Source organism: Giraffa tippelskirchi, chromosome 3 (genome assembly GCF_054371585.1).
Source record: "Giraffa tippelskirchi isolate mGirTip1 chromosome 3, T2T-mGirTip1v1.2.pri, whole genome shotgun sequence".
NCBI lineage: Eukaryota > Metazoa > Chordata > Mammalia > Artiodactyla > Giraffidae > Giraffa > Giraffa tippelskirchi.
The window spans coordinates 122,876,851-122,895,270 of NC_137277.1; the positions used below are offsets into that span (position 1 = coordinate 122,876,851).

Below are 18,420 nucleotides of genomic sequence, written 5' to 3' on the forward strand. Positions count from 1 at the left end.
GTTAAAATAGCACCCAATCAGGTAAATTCAGGTATCTTGAGGTCTTAGGGTATTTGTATTTTAAGTGGTGAATTTCATCATAGGAACAGATAAGGATTGAATCACTAATACTGGAATTATGAGCATAGGTGGAGGAGGTGAGAATAGGTGGTATTTCCAATGCTCCTTAAATCACCACATGCTTGAATATTTATTTGGTTGAGCGGGTACTTAGTGTACCTCCAACTACTTACAAAAGTGTCCTTTTGCAGGCTTGCCATCATGCCTGAAACTTTTAGCACTCAAGATTTAATCACTTGGGGAAAGACATCCAACTCAAGGAATCCTGTTTCGAATTGTGTGTATTTCCATGGGAAAGGCAACATTATTAGGCTATCAACATCACTCCTATCACCTCAAAATCTTTATCACTTTAGAATAAACTGGCTTGTCAGTTACTGAGCCTCGCTTGGCAGGAATGAGTCAATAGGTCGTTCTGATGGAGATTAAGATTGGATCTAGAACTGTGCTGTCCAGTGGAAATACAATTCAAGTTACATAGTAACATGCAGCTATTGGCTACCATACTGGACCATGGAGTTCTAGAGCAAGGACATGACTAGGAAGACAGGCCTGGGAGAGAACAGTACAAGTGTGAGAGGCCCTGCTGATCTCTAAAGGAGAGTTGGGTGGGCAATGTCAAGACTTGAGGCATCTGTCTACTTGCTAGGGAACTAGATGTGAGCCTTTGCTCACCAAGGAGATGGATCGAGATTTCACACTCACCCAATAGCTAAACATGACGGGAACCGTGGAAAGAGCTTGCACAGTCACTCCTAGACACAGACACAAAGGCAAAGCCAGTGAGAAGAATGACCCAGGCACTTCTGCATTTCCCAGGGCCGAGGAGCCTAGCAAGTCTCTGTCCCACCTTCCTTCTGCTCTCCCCTCCCTCACTGTGTCTTCCCTGTCTCCTTCTCTCAGGGTCTCTGCCCTAGGCTTCCCTCATCCCTCAGCCTCAGTTCTAAGAGGAGGAGGAAAGGCTGGACAAAAATGAGATCATTGAAGAAAAACTAAAATGCCCATTTTTCAAACGTTATTTCAACAATTGTGAAGTTGTATTTAAGCAAGGCATTTCCCCATCAGTTTTTTTAAGGTGTTTCATCTTAGGTCATGCATGACAGAGTATATTTCTCAATCACCTTCCTGGCCCTGTAATTCATCTCCTAAGTGAGTCTGGGTAGAGTCCCACTGTCTGTAATGCCCAGAATGAAGCCCTGAGTGTGGTTCCAGATTCCAGCATCCAGGATGCCTAAACTCTCCAATATTCACATTCCTGGAGCTGGGATATTGGGAGAGATGCTGCCAAACCAAGGATGGGCCCTATTTCCCTCATACCCACATCCAACCCAACAGCAAGTCCTGTTTGCTTTACTCCAGTTCCTTTTATGCACTCACTTCTCCCCATCTCTTGCCACTGCCTGGTCCAGGCCACCAGCATTTCCTATAGGGACTGCTGCAGAAGCCTCCAAGCTGGTCTCCTACCACCACTCTTGTCCTCTTACAGTTTGTTCTCCACTTGGAAGCCAGAGTAAGTGTTAAAACTTAGATCAAGTCACTCTATTATTCAAAACTTCCAAATACTTTTAGAGTAAAATCACACTTGGAGTAAAATCCAGACTTGAGCATAGTATAAGGCTCCACACAGTCTCTCTTGCTCATGTTGAGCTTCATTTGCCTCCTGCCTGTTCTTTGGAGCTCTTTCCTGCCCCAGGGCCATTGCACGGCTATTCCATCTGTCTGGAATGCTCTTGTTTTGGCTCATCACAAGATGTGCGCCTTTTCACCCCAAGATCTCGGTTCAAACATCAGATCCTTGGAGAGGCTTTCCTTAACTCCATGCATTCTCTCTCCCACTGTTCTGTTCTTTTAATTTTCTGCTACTTATTACAGTCTGTCGTGACTGTAGTTAGTTGTTTATTCTGTGCCATTCCTTACTTGATCATAAACATCACATGAGCCTGTCTGTCTATGTCCCATCCCTAGTGTCCAGAATAGTGCCTGGCATGTTGAACATACCCGTATATGAAAAAATAAATCATTGTTTAGTGAGGACTAGACAGTACAGCTTTTGATTAGAGAGCATAGTTAAACATTGCTACAGATAGGATTTGTGTCCATTGATTAGTATGCAACAGACAAGGCCCTTTCAACTGTAAAATCTTCACATTTTACACAAATGCTTTTGCTTACATTATTCCATTTAATTTCTCTATTTTATAGATTGGATCTAAGGTCACATGGCCTGCCAGTGGTGGGATGAGGCTCCTGTCCAGCTTGGCTCCTTCCCTACACCCTAGTGGCCATCACTTGTCACTGTATTTCATATTAACATAGTAAGTTGCATTATTTATGTGCTGGTTTATTTGGATACCTATTCTTTGTCCCTGGGAATTGAGAGGGGAAAAAACAAGTCTAATCCAATTAGAGCTGATATTTAAAAAACAAACAAACAGGTGTTTAAAAGTTTGGCATAGCACAGCGTTCCCCCAGATTTACTACTTTACCTTGAGTAAAGTGGGCAGAGGCCAGGGGTGGAGAGAAGTAACATTATAAAAACAAATTCAGAGGCCTTCCTTTAGAAACTCTGACTCAGTGGATGGGGCATGAAAAAAATTCCTAGTAAACACCCCAGGCAATTCTTATCCTGAGGGAGGCTTGGGAAAAGCTCCCTTGGAAGAGTGATGGAATGAGAGAGACAGTCTCAAGTACAGTCCCAGCTCTACCATTTACTATTGTGTGTTCCCAAGCAAATCATTTAAACTTTTTGCATCCCTCAGGTGGGAATAGGTACAACAATGCCTGCCACATAATGTGATGAAGTAACCCAGGAGCTGCCAATTACATTTGTCTCCCTGTAAAAATGGCATGGTATGCTGAAATCTTCTGTGTTGTGCCTTGATCATTTTATTTTCTTACCTCACAGGGGCAGGGCCAGACTGCCTGGGTTCAAATCCCTGTTTTGCTCCTTATAAGTTATGTAATCCTGGACAGATTGCTTAACCTCTGTCCCTAAATTTCTTCATCCGTAAAATGGGTATAATAATAGTTGCTACCTTCTATGGTTGTTATAGAAATTGAGTTAATACATGTCAGGTGCTGAGAACAATTCCTGGAAACAAAATAAATGCTCAGCAAAGATTAGCCATGACTGTTCTCTTAAGGATAGCCATGGAATGAAACACACAACCAAAACCAAAGGGGACATTCTTTGTCTAAACTGCAGTCGTGAACAATGGTTCTGACACTAGTCATCATTTTCACTGGTTTTCCCCTTGAGAGGTGGGAGCTCTGGTACAGCTTGGGCTCTGCTATCAGTCTGGGAAGCCAGTTCTCTCTCCATTGCCCCTCCCATCACTGTTCTAGAACAGGGGCATATGTACCATTTTCTCTGGAATGGTGCTTCAGGCTTTCCACAAAGTTCAATGTGAATGCAATTTAGACATACTTTTAATTATTTAAAAAAAATCTATAAAGCAATATCTGGCCTAGAGTGTGTGCGCGCATGTGTGCATGCTAAGTTGCTTTAGTTGTGTCCCACTCTTTGCAACCCAATGGACTGTAGCCTCCCCTGTCCATGAGATTCTCCAGGCAAAAATACTGGAGTAGATTGCCATGCCCTCCTCCAGGGGATCTTCCCAACCCAGGGATCTCTTATGTCTCCTGCATTGGCAGATGGGTTCTTTACCACTAATGCCACCGGGGAAGCCCATCTAGCTTAGAGTATCCATACCCAATTTGAACATGCCAGAGACTGCCTGTTCATTTTGGGGCTGATAGTTCAACTCAATTTGTGCAGGCCTTAGAATAAAATGTCTCCTGCTACCTCTGTGTATGTATTTGAATTTCTCATGCATTTGTCTTTGGTTATAAAGGTGGTAGATCCAAACTCTTTTGTTTGTGTGTATGAACTGTTTGTTTTCTGGATTAAATCTAGACCAGTGATGTTAAAATTTAGGCCTGACAGTGTTATTGTGGGAGTTCCTCATCACAGCCCCTGGGCATGGCCCATGGATGTCCAGAAGGCTGGGTGCCCTTGTTGGAGCACGCTCTACATGGTGGCACAGCCAGCCAGGTAATAACAAGTGAAAGCACAATGTGGCTGTCATACCATATTTTAAAAATTAAATTTTACTTATTTTTCATCCCCGTCCATCATATTATATTTTAGATAGGCTTTCACAATTCTTTTAAACTGGGGGGACTTGTTTGATTTTTAAATATAGGGTAAGGAATGCAAGCAGTTCTTAGAAACTGTTACTGATTTAGCTAGGAAACAAAAATTTCCTAACTCTCCCCTTTCAAATGTCTGGATTGGTTTTATTGTAGAGTATAGTGGGACTTTATGATTACATTTTTGTAGCTGCTCCTGCTTCCACCCCATGTGTGTCAGTGGGGATGTTCTGTGTACTGTGCTGAAGCAAACTGCAGAAACAAGTCAGATCCTGACTCTAGGTAAGAAAGCAGTTGGCATCCTTAATCTGTGAATTCTAATTTTTACTGTTTTTGTTTGTTTGTTTGGCCATGCTGTATCATGTGGGATCTTAATTCCCTGACCAGGAGTGGAACCTAGGACCCCTGGAGTGGAAACCCAGAGTCCTAACCACTGGGTCACCAGGAAATCCCTAATTCTTCCTGTTTTAATTGGCTCTACGAGTAAATACTATGCATTTGAATTTAAAAATTTTAAAACAATAAAATACTACTTTTATCTTTTTGATAAGACGTGCGTGTGTGCTACATTGCTTCAGTCGTGTCTGACTCTTTGCGATCGTGTGGATGGTAGCCCTCCAGGCTCCTCTGTCCATGGGATTTTCCAGGCAAGAATACTGTAATGGGTTGCCATGCCTGCCTCCAGGGGATCTTCCCGACCCAGGGATTGAACCTGAGTCTCTTATGTCTCCTGTATTGTGCAAGAGGGTTCTTTACCACTAGTGCCACCTAGAAAGCCCCAATAACACAGCATTCTACTTTAAAACAAGTGTACCTAATTTGGGGGCTTCCCTGGTGGCTCAGACGGTAAAGAATCTGCCTGCAGTGCAGGAGACCTGGGTTCAATCCCTGGGTTGGGAAGATTCCTCTGGAGAAGGAAATGGCTACCCCCTCCAATAGTCTTGCCTGGGAAATCCCATGGACAGGGGAGCCTGGTGGGCTACAGTCCATGGGGTCTCAAAGAGTCAGACACAATTGAGCACACACATACCTACCTAAATTTTAAATCCACACTCTAAAAACATTATAGTGAAGGGTGCCATCCCTCCCCCAGTGAAGCTGGAACAGTGGAGAAAATGGGATCAGAGGTTGCCATCACATAAATCATGTAAAGTAATCAAAGGGCATACTTGCCTCTAACATCAGATGCAAACATTGATACCTTTTCTCATTGTAAATACCTGTTTGGTCCATTTCTCTTAGACGAGCTTCTGGATCCCAGCAGTTCTCTTGGACTACTCTGAAGACCTTCCCATCTTTCAGCATCTTTGCTTCTCCCTAGGACAGAAAACTCACATCAGCAAAAGGTGACCTAAGCTTACTTAGCTGGAGAAGGGAACGGTAACCCACTTCAGTATTCTTGCCTGGAGAATCCCATGGACAGAAAATCGTGGTGGGCTACAGTCCATGGGGTTGCAAAGAGTCAGACACGACTGAGCGACTCACACACACACACACACACACACACACACACACACAAGCTTACTTAGATTAATTCTTTTTTGTATGCTTTGGAATGTGGTTCTCCCCTAATCTTTTTAGGCATTTTTCCTTAATCCTTGAAGACGTACTGAGAGGATGGCCCAGGATCTGCAAAACTCTAGATTTATAACATTTTAGAAATGATAAGGACCTCTGAGATAGGCCATGTTGTCCAACCCTGTTTTTTTAAAAAATTATTTATTCATTTATTTATTTTTGGCTGTGTAGGGTCTTTGTTGCTGCACTCAGGTTTTCTCTAGTTGCAGCGAGTGGGAGTTACTCTTCTTATTGCAGTGGCCTCTGCTTGTTGCAGAGCATGGGCTCTAGGCATGCAGGCTCAGTAGTTGTGGCACATGGGCTTAGTTGTTCCATGGCATGTAGGATCTTCCCAGACCAGGGACTGAACCCATGTCCGCTGCATTGGCAGGTGGATTCTTAACCACTAGACCACCAGGGAAGCCCCAACTTCTTGTTTTATAAAAAAGCAACAGATGGATAGTGAGAGGAAATAATTTGTCTGGCAGAGCAGGGTCCGCTGATGTCAGCACCTGCAGGGGGAGGCAGGCCACGCAGTGACTCAGTCTAGAAGTGCATGTGAAGTTTGGTGCTGAGCTGCTGCTTCTCCCAGGCATCGTGCCTGCCTTGTACACTACCTTTTAATACTCAGGGAAGGGGGGCCAAACTAAATGGCTCCTCAAAGCATGGCAGGAGGCTCTAAATTGAGCTTCGGGTTGCTGATCCCTAAAGAAAGGGAAAAGTTCTGATCAGGTCCCTAAAATCAGACTGCTCAGGTTCAAATCATTATTCTGCAACTTATTGTGTAGCCATGAGCAAGTTAAACATCTCTGAACCTCAATTTGCTCTTCTTTTTTTGTTTGTTTACTCTTTTTTTCATTATAAAACATGTTAATTTAGCACCTACTTTACTTTCTCTGACTGATGTAAAGACTTTAAGGATATACAGTTGGAAAAAAAAAAGGATATACAGTTGAGGAAAAAAGACAAGTTAATAATGTACCACTAAAATTTAGGTCATAAGCATGGAGATTGGACAGAATGAGAAAAGGAAGAAATTAAGGCACAAATTCCCATCCACGGAGACAAAGAACAGAGTACTTGAGTTGACTGGGAAGAGGTCCATAAGCCTACTATTTTTGTAGATATTAGTATTTTATTATTTAAAAATGTGTTTTATTGAAATATAGTTGATTTACAGTGTTTATTAATTTCTACTATACAGCAAGGTGATTCAGTTATCCTACCCAAGATGGTATAATGTGCCACCAAGATCCCGCTTCAAAAATAGAGGAGTTGGGAGTTCCTGGTGGTCCAGTGGCTAGGACTCTGTTTTCGCTGTGGGGGTCTGGGTTCAATCCCTGGTCAGGAAACTAAGATCCCTCAAGTTGTGCGACATGGCCAAAAAAAAAAAAAAAAAGAGGATTTCTTCTCCTAGCTTCTGAGAATTGCCAGGGAGTATTGCTGGCAGAGAGCTCTCAGTTGTCAGTCCCTATGGGGAAAATAGGAAGATTGCCTTGGGTGAAGAGAACCACTTCCCTCAAAGTCCGCCTTTCCAGGAAAGCCCATTTCCAATGACTGATTACTGTGGAGGCAAAAGGCCCCTCTTCTTTGCCCCCCACCCCCAACTTGGGACCCCTGCGGAGGTTAGCTCTAGAGCTTCTTATAGGGTCAGCTTAGACCTCTGTTGAGAACATCACAGCTCAACATTGCCCTGTTTTATCCACTTCCTCCTTTCCCCTTCCACTGATGTCCATTCTGAGAGCACTTCCTATTAAACCTTCCGCATGCTCATCTCCATCTCAGAGTCTGATTCCCAAGGAACCTCAGAACCTCACCTATGAACTTCTGATTCTTAAATTCTAGTTTTAATACTGTCTACAAATGAGTCCAAATATAGCTGACATTTCAAATGTCTGGTATTGTGTATCACTAAAAAGTGTATTTTATAGAATGACCATGTTATCCAGCAATCCCACTCCTGGGCACATATCCAGACAAAACTTCAATTCAAAAAAATACAAGCACCACTATGTTCATAGCAGCACTGTCCACAATAGCCAAGACGTGGAAACAGCCTAAATGTTCATTGACGGATGGCTAAAGAAGATGTAGTACAGTGAAATACTACTCTGTCATAAAAAGAATGAGATAATACCATTTGCAGCAGCATGCATTCAACTAGAGATTATCATACTAAGTAAAGTAAGAAAGGGAGAGAGAAATACCATATAATATCATTTATATGTGGAATCTAAAATTTGGCACAAATGAACCTACCTATGAAACAGAAACAGACTAAAAGATGTAGAGATCAGACTTGTGGTTGCCAAGGGGGAGGACGATGGAGGAGGGATGGCCTGGGAGTTTGGGTTTAGTAGATGCAAGCTATTACGTATAGAATCTGTGGACAAGAAGGAAAATAATAGCACAGGGAAAAAAAGAAAAAATATGTATTTTAAAATTCAGTATTTTATCATCAGATTTCCATTCTCTTCCCTCTTCCCCAAGTGCCAACTCAAGCTCTACCTCTAGACCATGCAAGCTGCTAGACTGGTTGGGCTTGAGGTGCAGAGCTGGCAGAAATGACCCAGACACTGTCACCAGGAAGCAGCCTCTGTAATCACTGCAGCTCTCACTTTAAAGTTTCCGAAGGACAGCTCCATGGGAAGCTATGTTACAACCACTTCCAGCTGTATTCACTCAACCTACTACTGCTCATCTCTTACTCAGATCTGCTTGTCCTCCTGGCTCTCTTGCATCTCTCCTTGATGTCAGCATTATCTTTCTCACCCCTCTGAGACTACATCATTTTTTCACTTCCCTCTGCTTGACATGTCACCATCCCATCCATTTCCCAATATGTCTCCAAAATAGACCCTGCAGTGATCCACATTTCTGCATCTCCACTGCTCCAGCCTTGGTCCAAGCCCTGTCTTCTCTCATCTGAATGATGCTCCAGCCTCAGTCCTGATCTCTTTCTGCTTTCACTCTTGCTCCTCTCTAACCCAGTCTCCACAAAGCAGCAGAGTAAACTCTTAAAACCCTAAATCAGATCTTGCTAGTTCCCCACTGAAAAGTCTTGAATGGATTTCTATTGTCCTGAAGATAAAACGCAAACCCCTTACCCTGACCTAAGGGGCTTCATCATCTAATCCCTGCTTGGAGGGTTAAGGTATAGACACTTAATCATGTGTCTATACCTTTATAAATAGGCTCTTTGTTAACTCTGTTCAAAATATCCTAAGTAAAATTAAAGATTTATTTTAAAAATATAAAAAAAAAAAATCCTAAGTATTTTGTTGGTTTTCTGTTTGGAACCTGATTGACTTAGCTAAAAAATATGTACATAAACATATTAAATAATCCTACGTCATTTTATATAGGTGCATGTATATATAAGTAAAATCATAGGAAAATGTCTGGAAAGATATGCACTGAACTGTTAATAGGAATTACTTTTGAGGATGGGGAATGCTAATGCAATGAAGCTGTAGCTTTATCTTCAACAGCTTAAGTTTAAAAAGGAGAATTTACTCAGATTCTACTTATGTAATGGAAAATTAACCTTAAAAATAAAAACATGAAATGAGGACATTGGGCAAAATGAATGGCTTTCAGTAGATTTTGGCTAAGAATCCCACATTAAAGGAATATATTTTCCATTGTGATCCAGTACATCTGTATATATCTATTTATAAAGATACAAACTTGAGACAAAAGTTTCATGAAACAACACTTACCCTCACCGGAACAATACATTCTGCTATTTTCTTTTGTAATGTATTTTATTTTTAAAGCTGTGCTAACCCACTGAATTGATATTATAACTCATTGTTGGGTTGCAACCCATTAAACACTAGACTAGATGATCCCTAGGCCTACAGTCCTATGGTTCTTTATCTTCATGAAAGTTGCCCACTGTCTTGCCCTTCCCACCCCCTGAATTTCCTCACTCTTTTGCTCAGCACAATATTGTCACCATCTGTATGTTCTTTATTCATTTGAGTGTCTTCTTGGCTCCCCAGTGAGAGGGAAATCATTTTGAGAGCAGGAACCTGATGATTGAAGATCACACAGAATAGTGTGGGTGAAAATACTAAGTGTGATGGCAATGGTGTGTGTGTTTGTATTTCAAGGGCCTAAAAAACGCTCAGACATTGATGGCCCATGTATTTGAACTGGGCCATGGATCTGGCCTCCCTTAAACACTGCTGGGTGTTCCTGCCATCAGCACTTAATTCTACCCTACCCCATGCTGCTCCTGAAAGGAAGCCATACATGGTTTTATAAATTTTCAACCAAATTATACAGTCAACCCAAGGACAAATGATGTTTTTCAGTTCTGAACAAGGCTTTTTACCATGGCAAACAATACCCCTTGATTCATTCCAAAAACATTGAAAAATCAAAGGTTAAGAAGAGAAACAAATAGGGCAGACCAAAGATGTGTTTGGGAAATACCTTTCAGAAAATAGGAATCTCTGAGGTAAATCAGTCATGGATAGGGGACAGAAAATATTATTCACCGAAAGAATGTAGGCAAATAAAAAGGAATTGCTCTAAGCTGAATTTGCAATTTGTATGTATTTATATGTTGTTTTCCAGTGACAGTGATCCTTGACCACTGTAATTATAAAAAAAAAAACAACAATTTAGTTCTGCTTTGGTATGCTTTGTTTTGTTTTTGAAATGGAGGAAAGGAGAATATCACTTTGATTAAACTACTGTTATATCCAACTTTGCTGGAACTATGCAAGTAGTAGATTTGATTTGGGATATTTTCATTCTTGGGTTTCTTGTTGTTTGTTTGAGGTTTTTTGTTTGTTTTGTTTTTGTTTTGAGATTTGCTGTTAGGTTTACCAAACTTCTCTTGACATAGAAACGAAATGAAGGCCATTCAGATCTAGTTATGAAGGGTAAAAACTGCAGCCTGGGACGTGGAGTTAAAAAAAAAAATCACAGGCTGCTCATCCTTCACTTGGGGCTTCCTAGTGGCCTTGTCATCATCTCCACTCAGCTTATTTTCTCTTTTGGGCAGACTTGAGAGCCAGCTTAGGGCTTCCTGGGTGGCTCAGTGGTAAAGAATCCACCTGCCAATGTAGGAGATGCTGGAGGCACAGGTTCGATCCCTAAGTTGGGAAGATCCCCTGGAGGAAGAAATGAAAACTGACTCCAGTATTCTTGCCTGGAAAATCCCATGGGCAGAGGAGACTAGTGGGCTGCAGTCCATTGGGTTGCAAAGAGCTGGACATGACTTGATGACTGAGCACAAGCAGGAGGCCAGCTTAGATCACCAGCTCCCAGCCTAGGAACTGGCACTTTTCATGGGAGAAGTGCAGTCTCATGTCTAAACTGGCACTTAGTGGGCAGTCTTTGATTTAGATGAGAATGAGCTGCCCCAGAGATTCTGATGTTTAAAAAAACGCTTTAATGATTCCTCACTGCCTTCAGGATCAAGTACAAAGGCCTAAGCCCTTCCCCCAAGGCCCAGTCTGATGAGGCTTCTGCCTACCTCTCCAGCTTCTTCATACCACCTTGCCCCCCAAACTCTTACATGCCTCTATCCGTCCCCTAAAGAGTACACTAGGTGGCCTTTTAATGCTTTTCTTTTTTTGGCCATGCTGCATGGCATGAGGGATCTTAGTTCCCTGACTGGGGATCGAACCTTCACTCCCTATAATGGAAGTGCAGAGTCTTAACCTCTGGACCACCAGGTAAGTCCCCAGGGGACCTGTTTAAACCATTAAGACCTTCCAAGGAATTTGCACTGCATTGAGACTAAAATCTGGCCTCCTTAGCACATGCTTCAAGTCTGTGCATGATCTAGTCCCTGCCCACCTCTTTTCCTGCCATCTCCCCCTTGCACCATATCTTAGCCAAACTGCCCTCCTTCTTGTTCTTTGAACACAGCCCTTCCTCACGTGGCAGCCTTTGCAACTGCTATTCCCTCATCCAGGGACACTCTTCCAGGGTTTTCCTTCTCATCATCTTAAGTCTTTGCTAGCTCCCCAACCAGCCAGCCCAGATGAATCTCCCAGTCACCCCCTGTTTCAGCACTACTCTTTATTCCATCCTCTGAAGTGATTGTATTTGTTTGCTGCCCCTAGAATTTGAGCAGGGAGCGTGTCTGTCTTGTTCACCAGCTTATTCCACGTGTCTAGCCCGGTGGGCCTGGCATCAAATAGGTGTCAATAAAAATCAGTGAATGAGTGAGTGGATAGAGCCAGTGGTTTTCAAGCTTGAGTGAACATCAGAATCACCTGGAGACTTGTCAAAATACAGATTGCTGGCCCAATCCTCAGCATTCCTGATTTTGTAGGTCTGAGGTGAGGCCCAAGAATTGGCCTTTCTCCCAAGTTCCCAGGTGACATTGAACTTGCTGGTCTGCAGACCATACTTTGAGAAATGCTGATACCAGCCCTAGCCAAGTGCTTGAGTTCTGAGCTTACGGATGTTTAATATCCCCATGCCTTCGCTCCCTGTCTTTGTTTTCTTTTTTCCTTTATTCCTTGGACAAACCTTCACCTCTGCTTCCAGACTCAGGAAGAGCATCACTTCTTCCAGGAGGCCTTCTCCAAATCCTTGGTGCCCAAATCTATATCCTCCAGTACCTGGACCTTACCTTGTCACAGTGCATTGAATTACCCCTACATGTGGTCTTCCCATACCCCCAGTCCTTCAGGGCTGCCTTAGTCATGTCTGTGCTTTGCTGGAAGTGCAGGAGGGTTCCTCCTGCCCTCCACGAGGGCATGTGATGCCTCTGAAAATGAAGTCGGCCCAGACCCCTAGTTGGCAGCTCACTCTCAGGCCTCATTATGTGCTAAATGCTTTGCCCCAAGCCTTCCTCCTCTCGCTCTTTCCTCAGACTAAACTCAACCCTTAGTAACAGTGGCTTCTTCTTGCTGCTTTTGTCTCCATGTTTAATTTCTCCACCTGTGCTCAAACCTAAACTGTTGCATTTATTTGGCCGGCCTTAATATAATGTCGTAACTGTGGAGAGAACCAGGTCACTTCCTTGAGGCAGAGCAATGCAAAAATTGGTTCCAGGGCAAAAAATAAAAAAAAAGAGAGAGAGAGAGATTTCTTCATGGCTTCTCCAATTTCAATTTTATCTTTCTAAATGCTGCTCTTTGAAGTTACACCCATTTTTTCAAAATACTCTTGAGAAACCTCAGTGCTGCCTACTATAAAGCTCAGTTGGAGGACAAAAGAGTTGAGGGATCCCTGGAGGACCGAGTGCAGGAAGGTCTCAGATCAGTTTGTCCAGGGGTCTGAGGCACAGTGGTTCTTTGGGAGACACTCACCTTGCCATGGTGTTGGAGCTGCACCCAGCCTCCATAACCGAATCTCTGTGGGGAAGGGGGAGAACAATCAGACTAGAAGACCACAGCAGAGAGGACTGCAAGAAAGCAGAGTCCCTGGGCCAGAGCATCCAAATGCCATCCTTTCAAACAACAACTTCCCATTTCCTTCCCCATGCCCACGACCACTTATTCCATGTTTATATTCAAATCAGGTTATTTTTTCCTGAAATTTTCAGGAAGAAAATTCTATATCACAGAAGAGCTAGTAGTTTTTTTTTTTTCCTAATACATGTTACAGCCTTTTAAAAATTTGTTTTATTTTTTAAAATTTTAATTCATTTATACATATTATTATTTTGGCCATGCGGCATGTGGGATTTTAGTTCCTCAAGCAGGGATCAAACCCATGCCCTCTGCCATAGAAGTGTGGAGTCTTAACCACTGGACCACCAAGGAAGTCCCTGCAATTTCTGAATAAGGATGAACATTAAAAAATATTTGCTTGTGTACCACCTAAAATCCTTTCCACACCACTAGCAGTATAGGCTGGAAGGACCACTCTTTAGGAAATACCATCTTAGAACATTAACCCTGCTCTTCAAACTGTGGGATGCAATCCGTGAGTAGATCATGAAATCAATTTAGTGGTTAATAACCCAGATGTTCTGAAAACATGAAATAGTATGTGTAACAGACGCCACTGGTGTCCTACCCATATTCCTTCCCTGTAATACTTCTGTGCACATCAGCCCTCTCTCAAGCAAAAGCACTCACATTTTTTGGACAAGATTTTCCGTTTTGCCATTGGAGCTAACTTTCATTAACCAACTTCTAGAGAATCAGAAATACTAGGAAATTAGTGACCCCTTTCTTGCCTGTCCCCCAGATCCCTCAACCATGACTGAGGGCATTTGTATATAAACAGCATACACTGTTTTCTCAGCCCCTTGGGCAGGATGGCTCTGAAGTGAGGCACACATTCTACACTTTCATTGGCTATGTTGCTTTCTCTGTCTCACCTCCCCACCCTACTGGTGTTTCCTGGGATCACCTCCAAAGTAAACTAATTACATTTGAACCCTTATCTCAAGGTCTGCTTCTTGAAAAACTCAAGCTAAGATAGTAAAGCAATGGAATATAATGAAATAGAATAGAATAAAGTAGGGTACGATAGGATAGAATAGGATAAGATAGGATAGGATAGAATGCCTTCTATGTCTATTAGTTTTGGAAACTCTTATTTCCATTATGTATATGAATGTTTGTGCTGAGTCACAATAGGAAATATACTTTTTCTTGGGGGTCATGAATAAAAAAATCTGAAAGACTTTGCCTAAGAACATGGGTATATATGTCTCATGTTAACAATAGGTTTTAAATCTCATTCTGTTTGTTCATTCATTCATTCATTTGTCAAACCCTCATGGAGTCCCTGGAGAAGGCAATGGCAACCCACTCCAGTCCTCTTGCCTGGAAAATCCCATGGACCTAGGAGCCTGGTAGACTGCAGTCCATGGGGTCGTGAAGAGTCGGACACGACTATGCAACTTCACTTTCACTTTTCATTTTCATGCATTGGAGAAGGAAATGGCAACCCACTCCAGTGTTCTTGCCTGGAGAATCCCAGGGACGGAGAAGCCTGGTGGGCTGCCATCTATGGGGTTGCACGGAGTCGGGCACGACTGAAGTGATTTAGCAGCAGCAGCAGCAGCAGCATGGAGTCCCAACATGACCAGCCTTTCTAGGGCAGAGAAAATAAAAATGAAGGGAACACAGTCTTGAGAGGCCAACGCTGGGCTGGGCTGGGCAGGTGACTGAAGAGCCTTATCATGTGTAAGGCCTGCAGTGCCAGAGTGACACACAAGTTCCCTGGGAGCCTGGAGGAAAATGCTAACACACAACCTGGTCAGGCAGTGTCATGGGAGGGAGCCAGGAAAGGTAATCTGGGATCGGATTGGAGTGTAACCTCCAGTGTTCAGTATTTCCATGCTCCAAAGCAATGGTTCTCAAAGAGTGAGGTCAGAGGGATGGCATGGAGGCCAGAGACCATGATGTAAAGGGCTTATCCAACAGCTCCTGTCAGCAAAAATGGGTAGAGTTAATGAACTCCACAATGACTCCTAGCTTGCTGTGTTTGGATGAGAACAGGTGACAATAGTTTGGTTCTTATGTCAAGGTGCAGGGAGGTTGTGTAGAGGGAGCCAGGTTTTGACAGATCTCTTGCTGGCTTCCCTCTCACCTCCAGACTGAGAGGAGAGGTCTGGGCTTGCAGCACAGAGGCAATCGTGTGTTTCTGAGTCTGTCCCTGGATTCTTCCCCAGTAGACTTCAGATTTGGTCCAATTCTCTACCAACTTTATTCTACCTGGGTAGAAGGTCTGGTCTTGAATTTTAGCTCCAAATAATAACATTAGCTCTGGAAATCTACCTGCTGCTTCCCAAGTGACACCGGAGGACCTGGCTTAGTAGGCTGGGCATGCAAGCTAACCTGTCTACCTTGAACCCCTTGCATTCTCCTTCCTGCACCAGTTTCTCCTTTGTGGTGCACTCCCACCCTCTTCATGCATTCAGTCCCCTTGTGTTTTACTTCTCTCTTCCCCTGGATAAAGCTGCCCAGAATGTGTTGGAGGAAGGGCTGGAATGGCCTCAATCAGTTACGCTTTTGAGTAAATTTAAATACTCTCTTGAAATTTGCCAAAAGCTTAATTTAATGTGAAGGAAAGATTTTATTTCCTTCTTTTCTTCCTTCCTTTTTTCCCTTCCTTTCTCTGTTCCTTCCTTCCTCACTCTCTTACTTTTCCTTCGTTCCCTGTGGAATGTTAACCCATTAGTTCATAGGTGAGAGAAACATTGAATTGGGGAAGGGCAGAGAGGCAGGCAGAGGCAGAATGGAGGGATCTTGTCACACATACAACACTCCTCTTACAAGATCCTTTACTTTCTTGGAGCAACTTACCATCCTGAAGTCACTGTTTTCTTAGGTGTAAAATGAGGCTAACGGTGGTCTTAGTGACATAAGGTTTTATGGGAGTAACTGAAACAATTCAGAGAAAGCTATCAACACCAGACCTGGCTTATAGAAAGGGCCTCATCGATGCTAACAGTGATAATGATGGTGACAGTGGTGATGGCAGGGGAAGGCAGAGATGGTGGTGGTAGTCATGGCAGTCATGGTGGTACTGGAGGCTATGACTTGGCAGTGGTGATGGTTGTGGTAGTGAGTTTGGTAGCAGTGGTGGCACCAATGATGATGATGGTGGTGGTGACAGGCAATGATGGCAGTGGGGGTGGCATGGTGGTGACAGCCTGTTCCATTCTGAGGTTTTGAAATAAGGCATACCCTCCACTAAAGAGAGAAAGAAGGAGGCCTTTGTCACTCTGTGTTCCTCCCTTTCCTGTCTTGGAAAGCACTTGGAACACTTTGGAACACTTTATACTTCCCCTGAGACTTTACAAAGGCCTAATATACTTGGGGAAACTTTCAGTTCAGTTCAGTTCAGTTGCTCAGTCATGTCCGACTCTTTGCGACCCCATGAACTGCAGCACGCCAGGCCTCCATGTCCATCAACAACTCCCGGAGTCCAACCAAACCCATGTCCATCGAGTTGGTGATGCCATCCAACCATCTCATCCTCTGTCGTCCCCTTCTCCTCCTGCCCCCAATCCTACCCAGCATTAGGGTCTTTTCCAATGAGTCAACCCTTCGCATGAGGTGGCCAAAGTATTGGAGTTTCAGCTTCAACATCAGACCTTCCAATGAACATCCAGGATTGGTCTCTTTTAGGATGGATTGATTGCATCTCCTTGCAGTCCAAGGGACTCTCAAGAGTCTTCTTCAACACCACAGTTCAAAAGCATCAATTCTTCGGCGCTCAGCTTTCTTCACCGTCCAACTCTCACATCCATACATGACCACTGGAAAAACCATAGCCTTGACTAGATGGACTTTTGTTGGCAAAGTAATGTCTCTGCTTTTAAATATGCTATCTAGGTTGGCCATAACCTTCCTTCCAAGGAGTAAGCGTCTTTTAATTTCATGGCTGCAATCACCATCAGCAGTGATTTTGGAGCCCAAAATAATAAAGTCTGACACTGTTTCCACTGTTTCCCCATCTATTTCCCATGAAGTGATGGCACCAGATGCCATGATCTTAGTTTTCTGAACGTTGAGCTTTAAGCCAACTTTTTCACTCTCCTCTTTCACCTTCATCAAGAGGCTCTTTAGTTCTTCTTCACTTTCTGCCATAAGGGTGGTGTCATCTGCATATCTGAGGTTATTGATATTTCTCCTGGCAATCTTGATTCCAGCTTGTGTTTCTTCCAGCCCAGCGTTTCTCATGATGTACTCTGCATCTAAGTTAAATAAGCAGGGTGACAATATACAGCCTTGACGTACTCCTTTTCCTATTTGGAACCAGTCTGTTGTTCCATGTCCAGTTCTAACTGTTGCTTCCTGACCTGCATACAGGTTTCTCAAGAGATAGGTCAGATGGTCTGGTATTCCCATCTCTTTCAGAATCTTCCACAGTTTATTGTGATCCACACAGTCAAAGGCTTTGGCATAGTCAATAAAGCAGAAATAGATGTTTTTCTGGAACTCTCTTGCTTTTTCGATGATCCAGCGGATATTGGCAATTTGATCTCTGGTTCCTCTGCCTTTTCTAAAACCAGCTTGAACATCTGGAAGTTCACAGTTCACGTTTTGCTGAAGCCTGGCTTGGAGAATTTTGAGCATTACTTTACTAGCATGTGAGATGAGTGCAATTGTGCGGTAGTTTGAGCATTCTTTGGCATTGCCTTTCTTTGGGATTGGAACGAAGACTGACCTCTTCCAGTCCTGTGGCCACTGCTGAGTTTTCCAAATTTGCTGGCATATTGAATGCAGCACTTTCACAGCATCACCTTTGAGGATTTGAAATAGCTCAACTGGAATTCCATCACCTCCACTAGCTTTGTTCGTAGTGATGCTTTCTAAGGCCCACTTGACTTCACATTCCAGGATGTCTAGCTCTAGGTGTGAGTGATCACACCATCGTGATTATCTGGGTCGTGAAGATCTTTCTTGTACAGTTCTTCTGTGTATTCTTGCCACCTCTTCTTAATATCTTCTGCTTCTGTTAGGTCCATACCATTTCTGTCCTTTATCGAGCCTATCCTTGCATGAAATGTTCCCTTGGTATCTCTAATTTTCTTGAAGATATCTCTAGTCTTTCCCAATCTGTTGTTTTCCTCTATTTCTTGCACTGATCTCTGAGAAAGGCTTTGTTATCTCTCCATGCTATTCTTTGGAACTCTGCATTCAGATGGGAATATCTTTCCTTTTCTCCTTTGCTTTTCACTTCTCTTCTCTTCCCAGCTATCTGTAA

General features: G+C 43.1%; 1 protein-coding gene and 1 long non-coding RNA gene across 3 annotated transcripts in view; one reads left to right on the forward strand and one right to left on the reverse strand.

The window, feature by feature from the left end:
* Positions 1 to 18,420, forward strand: part of LOC145541789 (uncharacterized) — a 113,802-nt gene that overhangs the window by 47,182 nt on the left and 48,200 nt on the right. Inside the window, exon 4 of one of the 2 annotated variants that reach the window (XR_014079286.1) lies at positions 5,455 to 5,558. The exons of the other annotated variant lie outside the window; for it this stretch is intronic. This is a non-coding gene — a long non-coding RNA (uncharacterized LOC145541789). The remainder of the gene's footprint in view (positions 1 to 5,454; positions 5,559 to 18,420) is intronic. 2 annotated transcript variants of the gene reach the window in all.
* ACMSD (aminocarboxymuconate semialdehyde decarboxylase) overlaps positions 1 to 18,420 on the reverse strand; it is a 63,741-nt gene that overhangs the window by 41,066 nt on the left and 4,255 nt on the right. Inside the window, exons 2-4 of the mRNA XM_081579252.1 lie at positions 13,056 to 13,100; positions 5,433 to 5,529; positions 766 to 815 (exon numbers count right to left, since the gene is read on the reverse strand). Coding sequence (XP_081435378.1) covers positions 766 to 815; positions 5,433 to 5,529; positions 13,056 to 13,100 — 192 coding nt within the window. The remainder of the gene's footprint in view (positions 1 to 765; positions 816 to 5,432; positions 5,530 to 13,055; positions 13,101 to 18,420) is intronic.